The sequence below is a fragment of the Coregonus lavaretus genome (assembly GCF_964263955.1).
Source record: "Coregonus lavaretus genome assembly, chromosome: 30".
Lineage (NCBI taxonomy): Eukaryota > Metazoa > Chordata > Actinopteri > Salmoniformes > Salmonidae > Coregonus > Coregonus lavaretus.
Window position 1 is genome coordinate 27,058,692 of NC_140017.1, and position 27,618 is coordinate 27,086,309.

The 27,618-nt window shown below is 43.8% G+C and overlaps 1 protein-coding gene across 1 annotated transcript in view; it reads left to right on the forward strand.

The window, feature by feature from the left end:
* Positions 1–443: 443 nt before the first annotated feature.
* Positions 444–27,618, forward strand: part of LOC311106142 (sacsin-like) — a gene marked incomplete at its 5' end in the record, with an annotated part of 44,441 nt that continues 17,266 nt past the window's right edge. The window contains 8 exons of the mRNA XM_084148469.1: positions 444–466; positions 3,294–3,444; positions 17,885–17,975; positions 18,113–18,198; positions 20,209–20,320; positions 20,517–20,663; positions 20,806–22,288; positions 24,032–24,123. Of these exons, the coding sequence (XP_084004595.1) occupies positions 444–466; positions 3,294–3,444; positions 17,885–17,975; positions 18,113–18,198; positions 20,209–20,320; positions 20,517–20,663; positions 20,806–22,288; positions 24,032–24,123 (2,185 nt within the window). The remainder of the gene's footprint in view (positions 467–3,293; positions 3,445–17,884; positions 17,976–18,112; positions 18,199–20,208; positions 20,321–20,516; positions 20,664–20,805; positions 22,289–24,031; positions 24,124–27,618) is intronic.

Here is a 27,618-nt window from a genome sequence, read left to right on the forward strand (position 1 = left end):
CGCTTACGACTTTCTTATCTATAATTTTCAGAAACGCAGATTTTATTGAAAAGATACAGCTGGATTACAAGATCATGAAACGAATGTCTTGGCGGGATAAAAGTGAGTAGCCGTTTTACTGAATAGCGGAGAACTGAGCACCGCAGTGATACATTGTAGCCTTAGCGGAGGACCCATTGAGGTGGAATGGCTAAATAAAGCTTCTTACAACCGCAACATTGGCTAACTGTACTTAACCTATGGAATGTAAACGAATAACAATAAACCTACAGTAGATATGTCGATAGAGTGAAAACGTTGTGAGGTGTATTGTGAGAAAATAACGGTCCTGTTTGTTTACACGACAGTCTTTTTCCGGGTGGAGTTTCCCAGCGCTCAGTGCAGAAGATAGAAGTCCAATGAATGTGTACGCGGGGACATAGCACGAAAAAGGCTTAGAAGTGATGGCAAACTGTCGAGATGCATGGTAAGTTCGATTTTTACACATTTCAGATTTAAACATGGGGGCTGAAGTAGGCCTATTCATCAAGATACCCAATCAAACGTGCTGTCAACTGCTGTTAAACTATGTTGAGGTGTTAACTCACCGTTATTCTCTCTATCACCAGTTAGTTATACATTGTAGTATTCAGCACCTGTCTTGACACCCTGGTATGAGATGTCACAATCAACTGTAAATTATAGGCCTAAGGTAGTTTCTGAAGCGGCTATAGAAGACACATTGCCATTATAGTGAACCTTTGTCTAGAATATGTCGTGTTCCATCCATCCACTGTTGAATGCCCTACCCATTTGTTGTAGAACTATGGACATTGCAGAGATGGCAGCTTGAGTCAAGTGGTTTGCAGAATAGGCAAAGCTATTACCCTTTATTGCTGCCTGCACAATCAATATTTGTTGCATAAGTAAATATATGCATACAGATCTCTGCATTTAGTGACTCAGACAGAGCCTAAATAGTGTTATAAACAGTGTTATGACTACACTAGAATATGTTATTGTCAGGATCTAGCTATTCTCTTTCGGGAAAGTGCTGATATTTGTACTTGAGTGCAAATATGGCCTATCACCATCTTGAACCTTTTGGGATTGGTGGTCTTTTTTCTGACAGTATTTCTCACATGCAGAGGAGAAAACCCTTAGCTGAAACACAAGCAATATTGAAATGTTAGATAACAGATGGATGTGACTTAGGTTTCTCTTTAATCAATACAAACTGCAAGCAAGCATTGCTGACCCCATTGTTCCCTATGTTTAAGTGCTACCAGTATTCTGTGCTCTTTACATATCCATAGAAGAGCCATCTGGTCTCGTGAACTCAGGATGACCAAGTAAACATGTAGTTACAATTATACACACATTTCAGTTTGTGATGGAATTAGATAGAATCAGTGGACTGCCAGAATAATATCTTCCCTGAACATCACCATGTAAGCTTGACGTTGCTCTATGCCTGTGACCTACCAAATGAAGAATGCCATGCCGTCTAGGCGGCGCTCCTAGTGGCCGGGGACTTCAATGCAGGGAAACTTAAATCCGTTTTACCTAATTTCTACCAGCATGTTAAATGTGCAACCAGAGGGAAAAAAACTCTAGACAACCTTTACTCCACACACAGAGACGCGTACAAAGCTCTCCCTCGCCCTCCATTTGGCAAATCTGACTATAATTATATCCTCCTGATTCCTGTTTACAAGCAAAAACTAAAGCAGGAAGCACCAGTGACTCAGTCAATAAAAAAGTGGTCAGATGAAGCAGATGCTAAGCTACAGGACTGTTTTGCAAGCACAGACTGGAATATGTTCCGGGATTCTTCTGATGGCATTGAGGAGTACACCACATCAGTCACTGGCTTCATCAATAAGTGCATTGATGACGTCGTCCCCACAGTGACTGTACGTACATACCCCAACCAGAAGCCATGGATTACAGGCAACATCCGCACAGACCCAAAGGGTAGAGCTGCCACTTTCAAGGAGCGGGACTCTAACCCGGAAGCTTATAAGAAATCCCACTATGCCCTCCGATGAACCATCAAACAGGCAAAGCGTCAATACAGGACTAAGATCGAATTGTACTACACCAGCTCCGACGCTCGTCGGATGTGGCAGGGCTTGCAACTATTACAGACTACAAAGGGAAGCACAGCCGCGAGCTGCCCAGTGACACGAGCCTACCAGACGAGCTAAATTACTTCTATGCTCGCTTCGAGGCAAGTAACACTGAAACATGCATGAGAGCATCAGCTGTTCCGTAGCCGACTGTGTGATCACGCTCTCCGTAGCCGATGTGAGTAAGACCTTTAAACAGGTCAACATTCACAAGTCCGCAGGGCCAGATGGATTACCAGGACGTGTACTCCGAGCATGCGCTGACCAACTGGCAAGTGTCTTCACTGACATTTTCAACCTCTCCCTGTCTGAGTCTGTAATACCAACATGTTTCAAGCAGACCAACATAGTCCCTGTGCCCAAGAACACTAAGGTAACCTGCCTAAATGACTACCGACCCGTAGCACTCACGTCTGTAGCCATGAAGTGCTTTGAAAGGCTGGTCATGGCTCACAACAACACCATTATCCCAGAGACCTGGCCGTGTGGTGCCAGGACAACAACCTCTCCCTCAACGTGATCAAGACAAAGGAGATGATTGTGGACTACAGGAAAAAGAAGAGGACCGAGCACATCCCCATTCTCATCGACGGAGCTGTAGTTGAGCAGGTTGAGAGCTTCACGTTCCTTGGTGTCCACATCACCAACAAACTAACATGGTCCAAGTACACCAAGACAGTCGTGAAGAGGGCACAACAAAACCTATTCCCCCTAAGGAGACTGAAAAGATTTGGCATGGGTCCTCAGATCCTCAAAAGGTTCTACAGCTGCACCATCGAGAGCATCCTTACTGGTTGCATCACTGCCTGGTATGGCAACTGCTCGGCCTCCGACCGCAAGGCACTACAGAGGGTAGTGCGTACAGCCCAGTACATCACTGGGGCCAAGCTTCCTGCCATCCAGGACCTCTATACCAGGCGGTGTGAGAGGAAGGCCCTAAAAATTGTCAAAGACTCCAGCCACCCTAGTCATAGACTGTTCTCTCTGCTACCGCTTGGCAAGCGGTACCGGAGCGCCAAGTCTAGGTCCAAGAGGCTTCTAAACAGCTTATACCCCAAAGCCATAAGACTCCTGAACATCTAATCAAATGGCTACCCAGACTATTTGCATTGTCTATTTGCAGTGCTATTCTTTCCAGGACAAAGAAATAACTATTATATGGATTTCTTGTGTATTTTCTAGGTTGCCATGGGTGTCAGTCCGTCATGAGTATATTGGCCAGAGGGCCTACCAGGTCCCTCATTCTGCAGCTGTCAGGGACATCAAGCAACTCATCTATGAAGAAACCGACCTGCCTGTCATCGAGCAGCAGCTGGTTCACAATGGGAAAGTGGTGGGTAAAAAAGCAATTTTACAAATTGTAGCTATTTGCTGAAATTACAGAACATTTACAAATGTAGTTTGGCATAGTTTGACTACAGTAGATGAAATGCTTGGCATGAGAGCACAATGGTAAGATTCATTGACAAGAGACCATCCATCTTCTGTGCATACATCCTGTGTGAGACACTATTGGTTAATCTTGTCTGCTTCTCATACTCATTGTTTATTGTTTTGTGATGTATTAAAAAGGTATTTAATAGAGTAAGTTAAAGTGCTCCGTCCTGAGGGTGCGTTCGTAAATTCACTCTGGCTATCTACTCCAATTTCAGAGCACTCTCGTCTGAGTGTGGAAGAGCGCAGGATAACTGATGAATTTACAAACGCTCAACACCCGTTGAATATGACCGGTGTCAGTAAACGTCGGCAACAAAACTTAATTAAATTGTTGCCAGCAGCACAGTTACAGTCACCAACGCTCTAGATAACATGAAAACAGCCTAACCAGTTCTGCTAGGGCGAGTAAAATGGTCAAGGGAGGTGTTCTCTCATTTATGTCTGGAAGTAGTCTGAACGCTCCGAGAGCGAAACGCTCTGAATTTACGAATGGACAATCTGACAAGCTCTGAAATTACGAACGCCCAGAGCGCACTCTGAGCGCACTCTTGCACTCCATAGTGAATTTACGAGCACACCTGATGTCAACGTAGGCTACATCAGTGCTGGTTAGATTGTCAGAAAATATGTGTTCTACTAGTAAGCAACATTGGCCACTTTGTTTGACTACATAACAACAACAACATCCAGAAATGTAGGGATTTAGGGATTGTATCACAGCCAGTGCTGCTGAGTAAATAACCATTGTGTTGCTAGGGCAGGATTAGATCTCATGACATTCCATGTTTGTTTAGTGTCGATTTCTTTGTGCAGTCAAGCCTGTCTCTTTCCAACACGTGTCCTTATTCAATATAGGAACATGTTAATACCATCTTCATTACCGCACATTCTGTGCATTGACCTGGTCAAATGTGTCCTTACTACAGTGGCTAAGGGAATAACATGATGTATTTCTTTGATTAATATTTTTCCCAAAAGATAACGTTCCAAAGTATTTAATGGCTCCATTGCCACAACAACATTACAATGACGTAATCTTCACCATTAACAATTTCATAATTGAGAGGACTACGTTTTTTTGGTTTATCACCAGTCTGATACGACAGTGTATTGATTCAATAGTCTCAAGGCCCTTTGGTTTTCATCTCTTGATAGAATTCCAGTCATGGTGATCAAGAGTGCCTATGATTACAGACACAGTTCTTTTTCATGTCTTGCAAAAGTAGGCTCTATGTCAGGGGTGGGCAAACCTTTTGCCTCAAGGGCCACATTGAGTTTTTGAAACCAAGTGAAGGGCCACATACTATATGCGTGACAAAACATGTGAAGCCTTTATTCATTTTCACATTGACACGCAACTATTAGTCTACTGTAGGTGTACATATGCTTGCAAAACAATTCTACCCTTGTACCATCTCTACTTTTCACAAAATTGATATAATTTATAACATCACAGACACAGTCAAACACACACAGAGATCCTGCGTCTCTACCCTTGTAAAGTACAATCAAACTTACAGTCACAATATGCAAATTTAAAAATATATATATATTATATGACTGGAGACATGCAAAATGTAACAGAAGATGTGTAAAAAAAAAACTATTCTAAAATTTGAGTTAAACATATGGTAAGAGCATCCGTTTCATTTGGAATGGTCTGTTTTTGAAAGCATATTAAGGAACAATTATCATCTCCATTGTGAGCCATATTTACTGTTATCCAATCACCTCAGCCCAAATCTGACTGATTAGTTATTACCTGTATCCAAGTGCATTGCTGGATAATTCTCACTGCATAACCATCACCATGAAAAAGCATAATCCTTGCCTACCCCAGTCACGGTTATTTGAGTCTAAATGTGAACAATGGGTCTGGTCACCTCTCTTGGTAAGGGCATCAAAGTCTGGTGTCATCTTTGATGTAGAGATTCTCAGAACAGCTGACAAGTGGTAATTTGTTAAATTTGACCTGTGACGGGATTTGTTGTAATTCATGACTGAGAACGTTTGTTCACACACATACAGTGAGGGAAAAAAGTATTTGATCCCCTGTTGATTTTGTACATTTGCCCACTGACAAAGACATGATCAGTCTATAATTTTAATGGTAGGTTTATTTGAACAGTGAGAGACAGAATAACAACAACAAAATCCAGAAAAACGCATGTCAAAAATGTTATTAATTGATTTGCATTTTAATGAGGGAAATAAGTATTTGACCACTCTGCAAAACATGACTTAGTACTTGGTGGCAAAACCCTTGTTGGCAATCACAGAGGTCAGACGTTTCTTGTAGTTGGCCAGCAGGTTTGCACACATCTCAGGAGGGATTTTGTTCCACTCCTCTTTGCAGATCTTCTCCAAGTCATTAAGGTTTCGAGGCTGACGTTTGGCAACTTGAACCTTCAGCTCCCTCCACAGATTTTCTATGGGATTAAGGTCTGGAGACTGGATAGGCCACTCCAGGACCTTAATGTGCTTCTTCTTGAGCCACTCCTTTGTCGCCTTGGCCGTGTGTTTTGGGTCATTGTCATGCTGGAATACCCATCCATGACCCATTTTCAATGCCCTGGCTGAGGGAAGGAGGTTCTCACCCAAGATTTGACGGTACATGGCCCCGTCCATCGTCCCTTTGATGCGGTGAAGTTGTCCTGTGCCCTTAGCAGACAAACACCCCCAAAGCATAATGTTTCCACCCCCATGTTTGACGGTGGGGATGGTATTCTTGGGGTCATAGGCAGCATTCCTCCTCCTCCAAACATGGCGAGTTGAGTTGATGCCAAAGAGCTCGATTTTGGTCTCATCTGACCACAACACTTTCACCCAGTTCTCCTCTGAATCATTCAGATGTTCATTGGCAAACTTCAGACGGGCCTGTATATGTGCTTTTTTGAGCAGGGGGACCTTGCGGGCACTGCAGGATTTCAGTCCTTCACGGCGTAGTGTGTTACCAATTGTTTTCTTGGTGACTATGGTCCCAGCTGCCTTGAGATCATTGACAAGATCCTCCCGTGTAGTTCTGGGCTGATTCCTCACCGTTCTCATGATCATTGCAACTCCACGAGTTGAGATCTTGCATGGAGCCCCAGGCCGAGGGAGATCGACAGTTATTTTGTGTTTCTTCCATTTGCGAATAATCGCACCAACTGTTGTCACCTTCTCACCAAGCTGCTTGGCGATGGTCTTGTAGCCCATTCCAGTCTTGTGTAGGTCTACAATCTTGTCCCTGACATCCTTGGAGAGCTCTTTGGTCTTGGCCATGGTGGAGAGTTTGGAATCTGATTGATTGATTGCTTCTGTGGACAGGTGTCTTTTATACAGGTAACTAACTGAGATTAGGAGCACTCCCTTTAAGAGTGTGCTCCTAATCTCAGCTCGTTACCTGTATAAAAGACACCTGGGAGCCAGAAATCTTTCTGATTGAGAGGGGGTCAAATACTTATTTCCCTCCTTAAAATGCAAATCAATTTATAACATTTTTGACATGCATTTTTCTGGATTTTTGGTTTTGTTATTCTGTCTGTCACTGTTCAAATAAACCTACCATTAAAATTATAGATTGATTATTTATTTGTCAGTGGGCAAACGTACAAAATCAGTAGAGGATCAAATACCTTTTTCCCTCACTGTATGTGGACCCGAATAAAACAAGCATCCTTTGGGCGTGCTTTTTATTGTTTGGAAGCTTTGTTTCATTCAGTGAGCCATAGAACTGGTCTATTGTTGCTGTTTTGTACTTCTCCTTAAAAACACTGTCACATTGGATGTCGATGAGCTCCGATTGTGTGTCTGGTGGTGCTTTCTAACTGTTGAAAGACAGGGGGCATGATACAAGCTCCAGCTCAGTCTCAATCTTGGTGAAGTCTGAGAAGCGGCGGGAAAACTCAGCATGCAGGTCGACCAAAGTGCTACTATATGTCTCAGTGCGGCACTGCGAGGCATTGGTGTAAAGTACTTAAGTTAAAATACTTTAAAATACTACTTAAGTATTTTTTGGGGGTATCTGTACTTTACTTAACTATTTATATTTTAGACTACTTCTACTTTTACTTCACTACATTCCTAAAGAAAATAATTTACTTTGTACTCCATACATTTTCCCTGACACCCAAAAGTACTCATTACATGGTGAATGCTTAGCAGGACAGGAAAATGGTCCAATTCACACTTATCAAAAGAACACATGGTCATCCCTACTGCCTCTGATCTGGCAGACTCACTAAATACAAATCCATCATTTGTAAATTATGTCTGAGTGTTGGAGTGTACCCCTGGCTATTCATACATTTTAAAAACAAGAAAATGGTGCCATCTGCTTTGCTTAATATAAGGAATTTGAAATGATTTATACTTTTACTTTTACTTTTGATACTGAAGTATATTTGAGCAATTACATTTACTTTTTATACTCAAGTATATTTAGAACCAAATACTTTTAGACTTTTACTAAAGTAGTATTTAACTGGGTGACTTTCACTTTTACTTGAGTAACTTTCTATTAAGGTATATATACTTTTACTCAAGTATAACAATTGGGTACTTTTTCCACCACTGCTGCGATGTAGTCGCGTTCAGTGCGGCCAGTGCCGGAAAATGAGCGAGAGACCGGCTGCTCATTTGTCTGGAGAACATGTTTGGCCTTGAATACTTTCACGTTGGAATACAGTTCATGCACAAAACACAATTTCCCTTCAGTTTCACATTTAGATCGTTCAGATGCCCCAATATGTCTACACCGAAGCAAAGTCGCCCAGCCAGTCTGTGTCTTTCAACTCTGAGAAGTCGTCAGCTTTACCAACCGTATCAAGGAACATACCTATCTCCCCTCTCAGTTCCCACAGACGGCAAAATACTTTTCCCAGGCTTAGCCAGAGCACATTTGAATGATACAACAAGTCCTGGTGCTCTGCCTCTGTATCATTGAGCAGCTGAATGGACTGACAATGGTTAAGCCCCCTTGCCCGTATAAAGTTGACAAGTTTTACAACCACTTTGACAACATTTTCCAGCTTTAACTCACTTTTACACCGGGCTTCCTGCTGAATAATACAGTGAAGAAATATCAATTCAGTTAGGGCTTTCTTCTTTTACTTTGCCTTGTAATCTTTTTAGTAGGCCAATGTTTATACCGGTTAGATTTGGTGATCCATCCGTTTGTCAGTTTGCTCCACTGTAGATACATTTTTTCCAAGCAGGCAGACACCCTGTCATATAAGTCAGTGCACCTGGTTGTTTCCATCGTTGATTCCATCGCAAGACGTTTCTCTGTTATTTCAAAGTTCTCATTTATTCTTCTAACAAAAATTAAAAGTTGAACGATGTCTCTGATGTCAGTACTCTCATCCAGTGCTATAGAAAAAATATCAAAGCCATCTGCTTTTTTCTTCAACTCTGAGATTAGCTCCTCACATATCACTTCCACGCGCCTGGTGATGGTTCTGTGTGATAAGCTAATTTTCTCGAATTGGCTTTTACTCTCAGGACAAAGTATACCAGCAGTCTCCACCATACACTCTTTCACAAACTCCCTTCAGCAAAAGGCTATGCTATGCGATTTTATGTGCCACTACGTAGCTTGCCTTAGTTACGGAGTCTTGAGTAGAGCACCATTTAGTAAATGTATTTTGTTGGGCTTTTAAGTTTGTGGCAAGTTTTGAGGCCTTCCTTGCCTTTTCCTGAGAGGACAGATTGCTAGCGTAGTAGCATGCTTGCTTGAAAAATGACAATTGAGATTATATTCCTTAAAAACGGCAACACTTTCTTGGCCTTATGTCCAATATTAGTAAAAAAGTATTTTGCTGTCCATTCTTCTTTAAAAACACGACATTCAGAGTCCACTTTTCTCATTTTCTCATTTTCGCAGCATTTTTCACGTCAAAAGTCGTCAAGCAATGAAGTGGCTATGATGACTGAGCGCATTCTGAATCTGACTGTAGGCCCAAATACAGAGCGCACTGCCAGGCTACAGCGCCATCTATTGGAGGTTGTGTGTATATCATGGAATGAGTCATTTTAGACCAAAAATCGTAACTCAAATATAATAATATTTAATACATTTTAAAAATGTGATGTAGCCTGTGATGTATTCTCTAATATGAGATTTAGACTAACTAACTTATTCAGATATGTACATTCACATATATTATCTTGATGACAGGTCTCAACTATTGTTAGGCTAGGCAACTATACTGAACAAAAATATAAACACAACATGTAAAGTGTTGGTCCCATGTTTCATGAGCTGAATAAAATATCCCAGAAATGTTTGTTGCGCACAAAAAACATATTTCTCTAAAATGTTGTTCACAAATTTGTATACATCCCTGTTAGGGAGCATTTTTCCATTGCCAAGATAATCCATCCAGGTGTGGCATATCAAGAAGCTGATTAAACAGCATGGTCATTACACAGGTGCACCTTGTGCTGGGGACAATAAAAGGCCACTCTAAAATGTACAGTTTTGTCACATAACATAATACCACAGATGTCTCAAGTTTTTAGGGAGAGTGCAATTGGCATGCTGACTGCAGGAATGTCCACCAGAGCTGTTTCCAGATAACTTAATATTCATTTCTCTACCATAAGCCGCCTCCAACTTAGTTTTAGAGAATTTGGCAGTACGTCCAACCGGCCTCACAACTGCAGACCACGTTTAACCACGACAGCCCAGGACCTTTCCAACCGCTCCGCTAAAAAATGCTCTGTGGTCACAGGAAAAAAAACTACTGCTCCAAATTTGCTCCATTCATTAAAATCACAAATTAACCAACACCCATCTATTTTTGTGACAACCTGAACCTACCATTTGGTTTTGAAGTAGCCTATTGAAATCAAACCATATGATTTGAATGAAAATTATTTTTATTAACATGAAAAGCTGAATGTAAGAAGCGCTCATCATTTCAAATAGGCTACATGTCATATTAAACAGCATATAAACACTCAAAATAGGTCAGGAACCAGACAGGGAGCATAAAGAAGGTACGAAAATGAATTATTTAGGCTATGTTATTTAAATCATTTCAAGGCTATAGCCTACAAAGAAATACATTGTGAAGCATTTGCGATTGCGACAAAATAGGCTGGTAGAGACATAAAGCGCTCAGCACTTAAACAATGTTTCGTTGTATTAAATCATTAGGCTATATATAGTCTATAAATTGTGCAACGAAAAATGCCTTATTAGGCTCAGTCAACAGTGCCTTTGAATACATGTTTTGAAACACGAGTTTGGGCAGTCTGTGGCTTCAGGCTCATGCGTTGGTTTCTGGAGAGCAGGCCGGCAGCGGAGAATATCCTCTCCACGCTTACAGAGCCACTGGGGATGCTAAACACCCTTTTGGCCCTCTTGCCAGACTGGGCAGAGATGCAGAGTTGTTGTTTATTTATTTTTCTATAGGTAGGCCCAAAGGTTTTTAGGCAAAATAACCCAATCAAAACGAAAAGCTCCTGGAAAGTGAGAATATGCCAGGCCTATTGGGCCAAAATCAATTATGGCCTATTGTTTATGGCCTATAGATAATATAACAAAAATTAACAAATCTTTTAGGAGATCAGATTTTTTGTTTATAAATACTTTGCTACAATGACACAGTTATCTACCCACCTCGTTCCTTTCTTTTAGCATGTGCACGTAGTAAGTACACCATCATGCTTTCGGGTTCCACAATCATTCTTTAGATGTGGACACTACATCACCGCACTCCCTCTCTTGCTCTTGGTCCTCATTTTTGTAAGTCACCTTGATTTTGCACCTGTTTGTTTTATCAGTTTCTTTATGAAAATATTTAGCGAACTCCATGACAGTAGCTAAAGCAAGGGGCTATAGCAGCCCACAAGTAGACTACAAATGCATTCTGGGCCGGGCATGCCCTGAGCTCGTGAAGTGAGCGCTACTGGAGCGAAATTGGTGCGGGCGAGAAGGCCGATGCTTCAGACTTTGGGAATCTCGCTCCGTGCTCCAGTCAAATTGGGCACGCACCACTCCTCGCTCTGCTCCAGCTCCACTCCGCTCACATACTCTGGTCTGGGGGGGGGGGGGGGTGTTGGACGGGGCGTTGGACAGGTTACTGAGGAGTATTTCTGTCTGTAATAAAGCCCTTTTGTGGGGAAAAACTCATTATGATTGGCTGGGCATGGCTTCCCAGTGGGTGGGCCTGGCTCCCAAGTGGGTGGGCCTATGCCCTCCCAGGCCCACCCATGGCTGCGCCCCTGCCCAGTTATGTGAAATCCATAGATTATATGAACTGTAACTCAGTAAAATTTTAGAAATTGTTGCATGTTGCGTTTATGTTTTTGTTCAGTATAGTTTGTTTAAAGTCCTACAGAAAGTATGGTAGGCCTACTGCTAAGGGCAGGTGTCAGGAATCATTTCAGGTATTCACACTCCATGGTCTTGGTGGCTATGTGCAGTATGGGATAGAGTTTCAGCTCCCATTCTGTCTTTTATGGAAGCCCTCCTGTGGACCTGGCTCATATTATAGGAAGCATGACTGTGCAGACAACTTGCTTTGTCACTTATGCTCTTATCACGTTACACATGACGTTTTGTAGCTATTCATAACTTTGATCAACATTTACATGATCTGTATTAGGTACGTGTTTACAGTTTAGCAGCATTGTATTCTATGTTGTGTCGCAAAACGTGGGTTGTTATGTATGCCATGATTAACATGATTGCAGGACCCACTGTTCAGCTGAGCCTTTACTGACTGAGGGAAAGGAGCAGGTGGATCCCTGGTCAGCCCCTCTGATGTCACCCTCAGAAATTAGCCACAGGCCACGCCCACAAACTATCCTAGATCAGCTGCAATACCCACAGGGAGCCCTCCCTCTGCTCAGTCCAACAGAGTTGAGAAGGGTGTCTGACTGACTTTTATGCAAGTTGAGATCTAGTTTATTTGATTTGATTATGAACGAAGCTATCTATCTGAAGGGTTGGCTCTGTCCCAGCGTCCATACTTAGCTTGGGAATGTCTTACTTAAAGGCAGTAACAAGTTCAGTCTTAGTCTCCATATTCCCCAAACATATTCTTCAGTGTGCCTCTGAGAGTCAGCTGATTCTCAAAAAAACATTAACTAAGATGGTTCAGTAATCATCAGAAGGAAAGAAAAACACTTTGAATGTCAACTGAAAACATTCCAGTTCTTTGGAGAATTAGGGGCTTTGAAGCTTTTCAAGCTCAGAAGTAGGACATTGCACCACTACCAGTATCGTATTAGTAGGCCTATTATGGTCAGTCAGCATATACTATGATTCATGCCTGCTTCAATCAGATTGAAAGCCCTGCCTTCTCGTTCAACCTTTTACACCATTTTGTGCTATTATTATACACTTCTCATTGGCTAAACAACTGGTAATTCACTGGCAGGTTAAGACCAACAACCTTAATGAACTCTCACTCACAAGGTTAAATGGAAAGTTAATTTAGTCCTGGCCTAGTGCCTGACCTGTGTTGAATTTAGTCGCTGAGTTCTTGTGATTGCACATGATCAAATCAAATCAAATTTGATTTGTCACATGCGCCGAATACAACAGACCTTAGCGTGAAATGCTTACTTACAAGCCCTTAAAGCCTTAACCAACAATGCAGTTTTAAGTAAAATAAGAGTTAAGAAAAATATTTACTAAATAAAATAAAGTAAAAAATAAAAGAGCAACTATAAAATAACAGTAACAAGGCTATATACAGGGGGTACCGGTACCGAGTCAATGTGTGGGCGTACAGGTTAGTCAAGGTAATTTAGGTAATATGTACATGTAGGTAGGGGTAAAGTGACTATGCATAGATAATAAACAGTGAGTAGCAGCAGCGTAAAAAAAGTGAGGTGATCAATGCAAATAGTCCGGGTAGCCATTTGATTAGCTGTTCGACAGTCTTATGGCTTGGGGGTAGAAGCTGTTAAGAAGCCTTTTGGACCTAGACTTGGCGCTCCGGTACTGCTTGCCGTGCAGTAGCAGAGAGAACAGTCTACGACTAGGGTGGCTGGAGTCTTTGGCAACTTTTAGGGCCTTCCTCTGACACCGCGTGGTATAGAGGTTCTGGATGGCAGGAAGCTTGGCCCCAGTGATGTACTGGGCCGTACCCACTACTCTCTGTAGCACCTTGCGGTTGGAGGCCGAGCAGTTGCCATACCAGGCAGTGATGCAACCAGTCAGGATGCTCTCGATGGTGCAGCTGTATAACTTTTTGAGGATCTGAGGAACCATGCCAAATCTGTTCAGTCTCCTGAGGGGGAATAGGCGTTGTCGTACCCTCTTCACGACTTTCTTGGTGTGTTTGGACCATGAAAGTTTGTTGGTGATGTGGACACTAAGGAACTTGAAGCTCTGAACCTGCTCCACTACAGTCCCGTCGATGAGAATGGGGGCGTGCTCGGCCCTCCTTTTCCTGTAGTCCACGATCATCTCCTTCGTCTTGATCACGTTGAGGGAGAGGTTGTCGTGGCACCACACTGCCAGGTCTCTGACCTCCTCCCTATAGGCTGTCTCATCATTGTCTGTGATCAGGCCAACCAGCGTTGTGTCGTCGGCAAACTTAATGATGGTGTTGGAGTTGTGCTTGGCCACGCAGTCATGGGTGAACAGGGAGTACAGGAGGGGACTAAGCACGAACCCCTGAGGGGCCCCCGTGTTGAGGATCAGCGTGGCAGATGTGTTGTTGCCTACCGTTACCACCTGGGGGCGGCCCGTCAGGAAGTCCAGGATCCAGTTGCAGAAGGAGGTGTTTAGTCCCAGGGTCCTTAGCTTAGTGATGAGCTTTGTGGGCACTATGGTGTTGAACGCTGAGCTGTAATCAATGAACAGCATTCTCACGTAGGTGTTCCTTTTATCCAGGTGGGAAAGGGCAGTGTTGAGTGCAATAGAGATTGCGTCATCTGTGGATCTGTTGGGGCGGTATACAAATTGGAGTGGGTCTAGGGTTTCTGGGATGATGGTGTTGATGTGAGCCATGACCAGCTTTTCAAAGCACTTCATGGCTACAGATGTGAGTGCTACGGGTCTGTAGTCATTTCGGCAGGTTACCTTGGTGTTCTTGGGCACAGGAACTATGGTGGTCTGCTTGGATCATGTAGGTATTACAGACTCAGCCAGGAACAGGTTGAAAATGTCAGTGAAGACATTTGCCAGTTGGTCAGCGCATGCTCGGAGTACACGTCCTGGTAATCCGTCTGGCCCTGCAGCCTTGTGAATGTTGACCTGTTTAAAGGTCTTACTCACATCAGCTACGGCGAGCGTGATCACACAGTTGTCCGGAACAGCTGGTGCTCTCATGCATGCTTCAGTGTTGCTTGCCTCGAAGCGCACATAGAAGTAATTTAGCTCGTCTGGTAGGCTTGTGTCACTAGGCAGCTCGCGGCTGGGCTTCCCTGTGTAGTCCGTAATAGTTTGCAAGCCCTGCCACATCCGACGAGTGTCGGAGCCGGTGTAGTAGGGTTCAATCTTAGTCCTGTATTTACACCGCATAGCGGGATTTCTTATAAGCGTCCGGGTTAGAGTCCCGCTCCTTGAAAGCGGCAGCTCTACCCTTTAGCTCACTGGAGATGTTGCCTGTAATCCATGGCTTCTGGTTGGGGTATGTACGTACAGTCACTGTGGGGACAACGTCATCGATGCACTTATTGATGAAGCCGGTGACTGATGTGGTATACTCCTCAATGCCATCGGATGAGTCCCGGAACATATTCCAGTCTGTGCTAGCAAAACAATCCTGTAGCTTAGCATCTGCATCATCTGACCACTTCTGTGTTGAGCGAGTCACTGGTACTTCCTGCTTTAGTTTTTGTTTGTAAGCAGGAATGAGGAGGATATAATTATGGTCAGATTTGCCAAGTGGAGGGCGAGAGAGAGCTTTATACGCGTCTCTGTGTGTGGAGTAATGGTGGTCTAGAGTGTCTTGCCGATGCACGGAAAAACCAGCCAACTGTATATTATCCATGTCGTCGTCCAGCCACGACTCTGTGAAACATAAGATATTATAGTTTTTAATGTCCCGTTGGTAGAATAGTCTTGAACGGAGCTCATCCAGTTTATTGTCCAATTATTGCACGTTGGCCAATAGGACGGATGGTAGAGGCGGGTTACCCTATTCGCTGACAAATTCTTACAAGGCACCCGGACCTGCGTCCCCTGTATCGGCATCTTTTCTTCATGCAAATGACAGGGATTTGGGCCTGGTCCGGTATCAGCAGTAAATCCTTTGCGTCCGACTCTTTAAAGAAACAATCTTCGTCCAGTTTGAGGTGAGTAATCACTGTTCTGATATCCAGAAACTGTTTTCGGTCATAAGAGACAGTGGCAGAAACATTATGTACAAAATAAGTTACAAACAATGCGAAAAAACACACAAAATAGCACAATTGTTTAGGAGCCCGTAAAACGGCAGCCATCTCCTCCGGCGCCATTCTCATTCATTTCAACTATTAGACTAATGGTTTACATACAGTGGGGAAAAAAAGTATTTAGTCAGCCACCAATTGTGCAAGTTCTCCCACTTAAAAAGATGAGAGAGGCCTGTAATTTTCATCATAGGTACACGTCAACTATGACAGACAAATTGAGCAATTTTTTTCCAGAAAATCACATTGTAGGATTTTTTATGAATTTATTTGCAAATTATGGTGGAAAATAAGTATTTGGTCACCTAAAAACAAGCAAGATTTCTGGCTCTCACAGACCTGTAACTTCTTCTTTAAGAGGCTCCTCTGTCCTCCACTCGTTACCTGTATTAATGCACCTGTTTGAACTTGTTATCAGTATAAAAGACACCTGTCCACAACCTCAAACTGTCACACTCCAAACTCCACTATGGCCAAGACCAAAGAGCTGTTAAAGGACACCAGAAACAAAATTGTAGACCTTCACCAGGCTGGGAAGACTGAATCTGCAATAGGTAAGCAGCTTGGTTTGAAGAAATCAACTGTGGGAGCAATTATTAGGAAATGGAAGACATACAAGACCACTGATAATCTCCCTCGATCTGGGGCTCCACGCAAGATCTCACCCCGTGGGGTCAAAATGATCACAAGAACGGTGAGCAAAAACCCCAGAACCACACGGGGGGACCTAGTGAATGACCTGCAGAGAGCTGGGACCAAAGTAACAAAGCCTACCATCAGTAACACACTACGCCGCCAGGGACTCAAATCCTGCAGTGCCAGACGTGTCCCCCTGATTAAGCCAGTACATGTCCAGGCCCGTCTGAAGTTTGCTAGAGTGCATTTGGATGATCCAGAAGAGGATTGGGAGAATGTCATATGGTCAGATGAAACCAAAATATAACTTTTTGGTAAAAACTCAACTCGTCGTGTTTGGAGGACAAAGAATGCTGAGTTGCATCCAAAGAACACCATACCTACTGTGAAGCATGGGGGTGGAAACATCATGCTTTGGGGCTGTTTTTCTGCAAAGGGACCAGAACGACTGATCCGTGTAAAGGAAAGAATGAATGGGGCCATGAATAGTGAGATTTTGAGTGAAAACCTCCTTCCATCAGCAAGGGCATTGAAGATGAAACGTGGCTGGGTCTTTCAGCATGACAATGATCCCAAACACACCGCCCGGGCAACGAAGGAGTGGCTTCGTAAGAATCATTTCAAGGTCCTGGAGTGGCCTAGCCAGTCTCCAGATCTCAACCCCATAGAAAATCTTTGGAGGGAGTTGAAAGTCCGTGTTGCCCAGCGACAGCCCCAAAACATCACTGCTCTAGAGGAGATCTGCATGGAGGAATGGGCCAAAATACCAGCAACAGTGTGTGAAAACCTTGTGAAGACTTACAGAAAACGTTTGACCTGTGGCATTGCCAACAAAGGGTATATAACAAAGTATTGAGAAACTTTTGTTATTGACCAAATACTTATTTTCCACCATAATTTGCAAATAAATTCATAAAAAATCCTACAATGTGATTTTCTGGAGAAAAAATTTCTCATTGTGTCTGTCATAGTTGACGTGTACCTATGATGAAAATTACAGGCCTCTCTCATCTTTTTAAGTGGGAGAACTTGCACAATTGGTGGCTGACTAAATACTTTTTTCCCCCACTGTATCAGTAACACAATATTGTACAAACCATGGCCAGCAAGAAAAAGTAACAATCAGTATTAGTCAGTCAGTTACAGTATGTGAGTAGTCAGACAGCCTCTGTGATGGGAGGTTTGGTTTGCAGAGCAGGGCTCGTCGTGCAGGATTGCTTGTTCCTGTGCCAGAAGTGCTGAGCGAAGCGAGTGATGCTACAGATGAGGGTTTTCACCTTGGAGAGCGAGAGATAATGGTCTTACTGTAAGCCTGCCTGCCTGCTGCTCATGGTGTGTTCTGTCTCCCCCAACTTCAGCTGGATGATAAAGTACAGATTGGGACCCTGGTGCCCACGGGAAGCCCTGAAGTATGCATGACACTGGAGGGAAGCGGCCTGAAAGGGGGAGGTAAGATAATAGATTACTGTAAATAGTTCTGGGATTAATCCATACACTTTTCACATAGATGTTCATAATCCTTTAGATTAGTTCTACATAAGTAGTATATGTTTCACATGACGTTTTATTTCACTGCTATTTTACAGGGAGATTTGGACAGACGACACCACCATTAGTCAAGTTTTTGAAAGATATTCTAAGAAGGTATCCTGAAGGTGGACAGATTCTGAAAGTAAGTACAATGTATTAATGGTGTCTGACTTTAACCTAATGTACCCTGTAAGAGTCCATAGTAGCCCAACACATGGACTCATTGATGGTGATGATAAACAACCATGCCTAATAGTATTACATCCAGGCAAAGGTGATTATACTCTTGAGAGGAAAACACATAGGTTTGGATCCAAAAATAGGCCTGACACTTACTCTCACTGTTAAGACAATGGAAGCTCATTACCTAGCGACGTTCCACTCATTTCACACTGCCCTGGAAGATGCAATACCTCTGGGGGAAGGAAAGGCTCCTGAAGGTTTAACCTTACTGTGAAGATGATGGTTCAGATGCTCTGTGACTATGTAATAGTGTGATAATGCACTCAGAGCAATAATATTGACATGCACAATACCCTGTATGAATATAACATCTTTCTTTATATCTGTATGTATAGTATGTATTTATGTACAATACCAGTCAAAAGTTTGGACACACCTACTCATTCAAGGGTTTTTCTTTATTTTTACTATTTTCTACATTGTAGAATAACAGTGAAGACATCAAAACTATGAAATAACACATATGGAATCATGTAGTAACCCAAAAAATATATTTTTGATTTTAGATTCTCAAAAGTAGCCACCCTTTGCCTTGATGACAGCTTTGCACACTCTTGGCATTCTCTCAACCAGCTTCATGAGGAATGCTTTTCTAACAGTCTTGAAGGAGTTCCCACATATGCTGAGCACTTGTTGGCAGCTTTTCCTACACTCTGCGGTCAAACTCATCCCAAACCATCTCAATTGGGTTGAGGTCGGGTGATTGTGGAGGCCAGGTAATCTGATGCAGCACTCCATCAGTGTGCCTTGAATTCTAAATAAATCACAGACAGTGTCACCAGCAAAGCACCCCCACACCATCACACCTCCTCCTCCATGCTTCACGGTGGGAACCACACATGCAGAGATCATCCGTTCACCTACTCTGCGTCTCACAAAGACACAGCGGTTGGAACCGAATATCTCAAATTTGGACTCATCAGACCAAAGGACAGATTTCCACTGGTCTAATGTCCATTGCTCGTGTTTCTTGGCCCAAGCAAGTCTCTTCTTCTTATTGGTTCGCTTTAGTAGTGGTTTCTTTGTGGCAATTTGACCATGAAGGCCTGATTCACTAAGTCTTCTCTGAACAGTTGATGTTGAGAAGTGTCTGTTACTTGAACTCTGTGAAGCATTTATTTGGGCAGTTAACTCTAATGAACTTATCCTCTGCAGCAGAGGTAACTCTGGATCTTACTTTGCTGTGGCGGTCCTCATGAGAGCCAGTTTCATCATAGCACTTGATGGTTTTTGCGACTGCACTTGAAGAAACTTTCAAAGTTCTTGAAATTTTCCGGATTGAATGATCTTCATGTCTTAAAGTAATGATGGACTATCATTTCTCTTGGCTTATTTGAGCTGTTCCTGCCATAATATGGACATGGTCTTTTACCAAATAGGGCTATCTTCTGTATACCACCCCTACCTTGTCACAACACAACTGATTGGTTCAAACGCATTAAGAAGGAAATAAATTCCACAAATTAACTTTTAACAAGGCACACCTGTTAATTGAAATGCATTCCAGTTGACTACCTCATGAAGCTGGTTGAAAGAATGCCAAGAGTGTGCAAAGCTGTCATCAAGGCAAAGGGTGGCTACTTTGAAGAATCTCAAATATAACATATATTTTGATTTGTTTAACACTTTTTTGGTTACTACATGATTCCATATGTGTTATTTCATAGTTTTGATGTCTTCACTATTATGCTACAATGTAGAAAATAGTAAAAAAATAAAGAAAAACCCTGGAATGAGTAGTTGTGTCCAAACTTTTGACTGGTACTGTATGTACAGTATATGTACTGTATGTATGTATATATATGTATGTATGTATGTATGTGTGTATTTATGTATGTATCTTAATGTTACAAAACAAGGCCCTTAACCTTTAAGATGTTTTAAATGAGCTCAATGTTTTTCTCTGAAGGAGCTGATACAGAATGCTGAGGATGCTGGAGCCACAGAGGTTAAGTTTATGTATGATGAGACAGAGTATGGAGTGGAGTCACTTTGGTCACATGACATGGCTCAGTATCAAGGTAGGTTTTTATTCATTCTCACAGATTATTCAGTTTACCAGATATAGTGACATTTTTGTTTTCAGTAAGAAAAGTCTCAGAGTAGTGAGATATTGTGCTGTTTTGTTGGTTTTACCATAGCAGCAGCAAACATCTAAAAACTGTCATCAAGATGATGATCTTATTTGGATGATCTTATTTCTTGTTTTGATTTTAGGAACGGCCTTGTATGTGTACAATGATGCAGTGTTCACGACTGAAGATTGGAATGGAATTCAGGAGATAGCAAGGAGCAGAAAGAGAGAGGATCCTTTGAAAGTTGGAAGATTTGGTATTGGGTTCAACTCTGTGTACCACATAACAGGTGAGGCTTTTATTGAAATATTATTTTACCTGCATATGAGTAAGGTGATTATTCAGCATTATGTTTGATATTGCTTTCAATCTGCGCGTTTTTAAAGTTACCTTTAATCAATAAATAAAGAAATCTTGTTTGAATGTTTCAGATGTCCCCAGTATATTTAGTGGAGAACAGATCGGCATGCTGGACCCTCACCAGACTCTGTTTGGTGCCCATGAGTCTGGGCAGTGTTGGAACCTGAAGACAGATATGAAGGAGATCACAGAGCTCACTGACCAGTTTGCACCCTACATCGGCTTATTTGGAAACTCCGGTAAACCCATCAAGGACGGCAGCTTTTCTGGAACTCTGTTCCGCTTCCCGCTCCGCATTAAGCCCTCCCAGCTGAGCACCAACATCTACAACAAAGAGAAGGTGCTGGAGCTTTTCGAGTCTTTCAAAGCCGATGCTGACACAGTGCTTCTCTTCCTCAAGAGCGTTCAGAAGGTCTCCCTGCATGTGCATGAGTCAGACGGTACAGAACGCATGCTTTTCCAGGTGACAGCAGGAGAGAACCCAGAAGACAAGCTAGAGCGTCCTAACTCTCTAAAGACCCTGAGCCTGGCCACAGACAGCTATAGCAACGGAGTGCCCAGCAGTACTGTCACATGCGCCACCTACCAGGTCAACATCGAGACCCAGGATGAGACAGCCAAGGAGATCCAGAGGACCACCTGGCTGGTGTGTAACGGAGTGGGGGGCCGGGGCTTGTGCAGTGACCTGGACTCCCTGGCAGATGACCTGAAGTTCATCCCCACCATCGGCATCGCCCTGCCTCTCACCCGCAATGACGAGGACAAGGGCGCCACGTCTGGTTTCTCGGGGCGAGCCTTCTGTTTCCTGCCTCTCCCCCCTGGAGAGGAGAGCCTGACAGGGCTGCCGGTCCATGTCAGCGGCTTCTTTGGCCTCACAGACAATCGCAGAAGTATCAAATGGCGGGAGGTGGACCAGTGGAGGGACCCTGCAGCGCTCTGGAACGAGCTCCTCATCGTCACCATCATCCCCAGGGCCTACTTCACCCTCATCATGGAGGCCATCAAGAGGATCCAAACCAAGAAGGACCAAGACTTCCCCCTCTTACCTAGAGGTACTTATGGGGCCTGGCCAGACACCAACCGGATCAAACCTCGCTGGAAGCCCATACTGGAGCCTCTGTTTCATGACTTGCTACAGCAGCAGGTCATCTACTCTCTCACTAACAGCTGGATCCATGTGGACGAGGCTGTGTTTTCAGAGCTGGACACAGATGTGGACATCACAGAGACGGTGATCAGCTACCTCCAAAGCTCAGGGATGCAGGTGGCTAGAGTGCCTGCCGCTGTGGACGCGGTCCTGGACACGTACGTAAAGGGGCCTGCCTCTGTGAAGAAGGTGACCCCTTCTCTGGTGCGGCAGGTGATCAGGAAGGACAAACACAAAGGGTCCTCTCAGGAGAAGCTGCTTCTGCTGGAGTTTGTCCTCAGCGACAAAGGTTACAGCGACCTCATTGGACTAGAGCTGCTGCCTTTGCAAGATGAGACATTTGCAGCGTTCTCCTCCTCTGTCAGTGATAAGGATGCAGTTTACATGGCTTCGGAAGAATACCCCAGGTACAGAATTAAAGTCCTCAGACTTTCTCTATGCCTTAGCAAAACCACAAAGAAACACATACAGTGAGGGAAAAAAGTATTTGATCCCCTGCTGATTTTGTACGTTTGCCCACTGACAAAGAAATTATCAGTCTATAATTTTAATGGTAGGTATATTTGAACAGTGAGAAACAGAATAACAACAAAAAAATCCAGAAAAACGCATGTCAAAAATTGTATAAATTGATTTGCATTTTAATTATTTGACCCCTCTCAATCAGAATGATTTCTGGCTCCCAGGTGTCTTTTATACAGGTAACGAGCTGAGATTAGGAGCACACTCTTAAAGGGAGTGCTCCTAATCTCAGTTTGTTACCTGTATAAAAGACACCTGTCCATAGAAGCAATCAATCAATCAGATTCCAAATTCTCCACCATGTCCAAGACCAAAGAGCTCTCCAAGGATGTCAGGGACAAGATTGTAGACCTACACAAGGCTGGAATGGGCTACAAGACCATCACCAAGCAGCTTGGTGAGAAGGTGACAACAGTTGGTGTGATTATTCGCAAATGGAAGAAACACAAAAGAACTGTCAATCTTCCTCGGCCTGGGGCTCCATGCAAGATCTCACCTCGTGGAGTTGCAATGATCATGAGAACGGTGAGGAATCAGCCCAGAACTACACGGGAGGATCTTGTCAAGGATCTCAAGGCAGCTGGGACCATAGTCACCAAGAAAACAATTGGTAACACACTATGCCGTGAAGGACTGAAATCCTGCAGCGCCCGCAAGGTCCCCCTGCTCAAGAAAGCACATATACAGGCCCGTCTGAAGTTTGCCAATGAACATCTGAATGATTCAGAGGAGAACTGGGTGAAAGTGTTGTGGTCAGATGAGACCAAAATCGAGCTCTTTGGCATCAACTCAACTCGCCGTGTTTGGAGGAGGAGGAATGTTGCCTATGACCCCAAGAACACCATCCCCACCGTCAAACATGGAGGTGGAAACATTATGCTTTGGTGGTGTTTTTCTGCTAAGGGGACAGGACAACTTCACCGCATCAAAGGGGAGATGGACGGGGCCATGTACCGTCAAATCTTGGGTGAGAACCTCCTTCCCTCAGCCAGGTCATTGAAAATGGGTCGTGGATGGGTATTCCAGCATGACAATGACCCAAAACACATGGCCAAGGCAACAAAGGAGTGGCTCAAGAAGAAGCACATTAAGGCCTAGCCAGTCTCCAGACCTTAATCCCATAGAAAATCTGTGGCGGGAGCTGAAGGTTCGAGTTGCCAAACGTCAGCCTCGAAACCATAATGACTTGGAGAAGATCTGCAAAGAGGAGTGGGACAAAATCCCTCCTGAGATGTGTGCAAACCTGGTGGCCAACTACAAAAAAATGTCTGAACTCTGTGATTGCCAACAAGGGTTTTGCCACCAAGTACTAAGTAATGTTTTGCAGAGGGGTCAAATACTTATTTCCCTCATAAAAATGCAAATCAATTTATAACATTTTTGACATGCGTTTTTCTGGATTTTGTTGTTGTTATTCTGTCTCTCACTGTTCAAATAAACCTACCATTAAAATTATAGACTGATCATGTCTTTGTCAGTGGGCAAACGTACAAAATCAGCAGGGGATCAAATACTTTTTTCCCTCACTGTATTTGAATGCAAGTATTGTTGACTGTCAGCGATATGCTAGATTGCAGCCTGTGAGCTAATATATAACAGTGTGTACTCTCTGTTTGTTTTGTGTTAAGGTCTCTTTACCCTGGACTGGAGGGACGATTCATACTGGAGGGCATTAAACCATCAGTTATGAGCAGCCTGAAGGATGCAGCCAAAAGCAGAGGTAAACCCCCACTCACATGTTACATGAATGTCCCACTAAAATGACTTTAATTTTTATATCTGGTGTGTGTCTGTCATCAGAGGAGCCACCTTAATCCTAATATTATATTTGGACACCAACATTATTTCTAGGAAATAAAATAGATGAATTTAGAAGACATGCAGTCTAAACTATAGCTCAACATACAGTAGATTCAAACGGTTACAAGGCAGCTTCACTGCCTTCACCGCCTAGTTCAGGCTGTGTTCTGTGAGGGATGTGTAAGGTTCTTAGCCAGGTAGTAGTAACTCCTGGTCACCCCATTCCCCTGCTGCCCCCGTGGGACATTAAACCTGGTGCACTGCTGATAGATAATTTATAACTGCTGAGTGTGTGTGTGAGCTGGCAGATGGGGGAGTCGGTTTTGTGCCTCACATTCCACTCACTGCTATCAGATCCTGGACATGCTCGCTCCCATACCCAACCAGGAGTGTGCCAAAAGGGCCAGGAGCCAGTCAGGGGGAATATGCTGAATTAACAGATTTGTCCATTAAAGCCCTTTGCTGCACGGTCCAGAGAACACAATGTGTCCACATCCTGACCGCCACATAACAAATCAAATCAGATATTTTATTTCATTATGTGTGAATCAAACATCGTTTTCACAGTGTGTATAATCTGGACATAATATGGCATTGAAGGATTCTTCATGTTGAGCTAGGAGTTGTCTGTGAAACTGTTGAAAGTTCTAGCCAGGGCAGAGAGGTGCACTCCATCATTCTGACTGCCAGTGGTAGCTAGATTGAAGGAGTGAGGTAATAATATGTTGTTCTAACTGTATCTAGTATATTTCTGTAAATAGACGTTATGGATTCATTTGGAATATTGCCTTTCAGAAAAATATTGCAATCCTGAATAATATTGATCCATTATCAGATTTATCCTTTTAATTTTATGAGTTGACACAATTCCAACTTTCTACTTTACTCAAAGCCTAAGTCATTTTCCTGACACCTCTCTGGCTCTCTGCTGGTCTGTCATTGCCACCTCATAGCTAGGACACCACCTTGGGTGCTGCTGCATGCATCAGAGATTGAATTATCCCCATTACACTTCATTAAGTGGGTCACATAGAAGGTCGTCTCACACAATAGACCCTTCACACATAGCCATGCAGAACGACATCTGTATGATCCTCTGCCAGAGACACTAGAATTCCCCTACCTCAGCGGTGTTATATGATCGCTGCCCTACAGTGGCTTTTGGAGTTATTGACTGTCTGCTACTGCAGCCACCCATGAGTGCTCTGGGGGCTCATCCTCAGAATCGCCACCTCGTCATCACAGTCTCTTGGCAGATTGATTGTATCCTCTGCTATCAATGCAAACTAGTATATCAAAGTAAAATCCATTACAGTTACATTTTAAAATAACATTTATACAACTATAATGACATTCCTGCTTACAAGCAAAAACTAAAGCAGGAAGCACCAGTGACTTGGTCAATATAAAAGTGGTCAGATGAAGCAGATGCTAAGCTACAGGACTGTTTTGCTAGCACAGACTGGAATATGTTCCGGGATTCTTCCGAAAGCATTGAGGAGTACACCACATCAGTCACTGGCTTCATCAATAAGTGCATCGATGACGTCGTCCCCACAGTGACTGTACGTACATACCCCAACCAGAAGCTATGGATTACAGGCAACATCCGCACTGAGCTAAAGGGTAGAGCTGCCGCTTTCAAGGAGCGGGACTCTAACCCGGAAGGTTATAAGAAATCCCGCTATGCCCTCTGACAAACCATCAAACAGGCAAAGCGTCAATACAGGACTAAGATCGAATCGTACTACACCGGCTCCGACGCTCGTCGGATGTGGCAGGGCTTGCAAACTATTACAGACTACAAAGGGAAGCACAGCTGCGAGCTGCCCAGTGACACGAGCCTACCAGACGAGCTAAATTACTTCTATGCTTGCTTCGAGGCAAGTTACACTGAAACATGTATGAGAGCATCAGCTGTTCCGTAGCCGATGTGAGTAAGACCTTTAAACAGGTCAACATTCACAAGTCCGCAGGGCCAGACGGATTACCAGGACGTGTACTCCGAGCATGCGCTGACCAACTGGCAAGTGTCTTCACTGACATTTTCAACCTCTCCCTGTCTGAGTCTGTAATACCAACATGTTTCAAGCAGACCACCATAGTCCCTGTGCCCAATAACACTAAGGTAACCTGCCTAAATGACTACCGACCCGTAACACTCACGTCTGTAGCCATGAAGTGCTTTGAAAGGCTGGTCATGGCTCACATCAACACCATTATCCCAGAAACCCTAGACCCACTCCAATTTGCATATCGCCCCAACAGATCCACAGATGATGCAATATCTATTGCGCTCCACACTGCCCTTTTCCCACCTGGACAAAAGGAACACCTATGTGAGAATGCTATTCATTGACTACAGCTCAGCGTTCAACACCATAGTGCCCTCAAAGCTCATCACTAAGCTAAGGACCCTGGGACTAAACACTTCCCTCTGCAACTGGATCCTGGACTTCCTGATGGGCCGCCCCCAGGTGGTAAGGGTAGGTAACAACACATCCGCCACGCTGATCCTCAACACGAGGGCCCTTCAGGGGTGCATGCTCAGTACCCTCCTGTGTACTCCATGTTCACTCATGACTGCATGGCCAGGCACGACTCCAACACCATCATTAAGTTTGCCGATGACACAACAGTGGTAGGCCTGATCAACGACAACGACGAGACAGCCTATAGGGAGGAGGTCAGAGACCTGGCTGTGTGGTGCCAGGACAACAACCTCTCCCTCAACGTGATCAAGACAAAGGAGATGATTGTGGACTACAGGAAAAAGAAGAGGACCGAGCACAACCCCATTCTCATTGATGGGGCTGTAGTGGAGCAGGTTGAGAGCTTGAAGTTCCTTGGTGTCCACATCACCAACAAACTAACATGGTCCAAGCACACCAAGACAGTCATGAAGAGGGCAAGACAAAACCTATTCCCGCTAAGGAGACTGAAAAGATTTGGCATGGGTCCTCAGATCCTCAAAAGGTTCTACAGCTGCACCATCGAGAGCATCCTGACTGGTTGCATCACTGCCTGGTATGGCAACTGCTCGGCCTCCGACCGCAAGGCACTACAGAGGGTAGTGCGTACGGCCCAGTACATAACTGGGGACAAGCTTCCTGCCATCCAGGACCTCTATACCAGGCGGTGTCAGAGGAAGGCCCTAAAAATTGTCAAAGACTCCAGCCACCCTAGTCATAGAATGTTCTCTCTGCTACCGCATGGCAAGATGTACCGGAGCGCCAAGTCTAGGTCCAAGAGGCTTCTAAACAGCTTCTACCCCCAAGCCGTAAGACTCCTGAACATCTAATCAAATGGCTACCCAGGCTATTTGCATTGCCCCCCCTCCCACCCCTCTTTTACGCTGCTGCTACTCTCTGCTTATTATCTATGCATATTCACTTTAATAACTCTACCTACATGT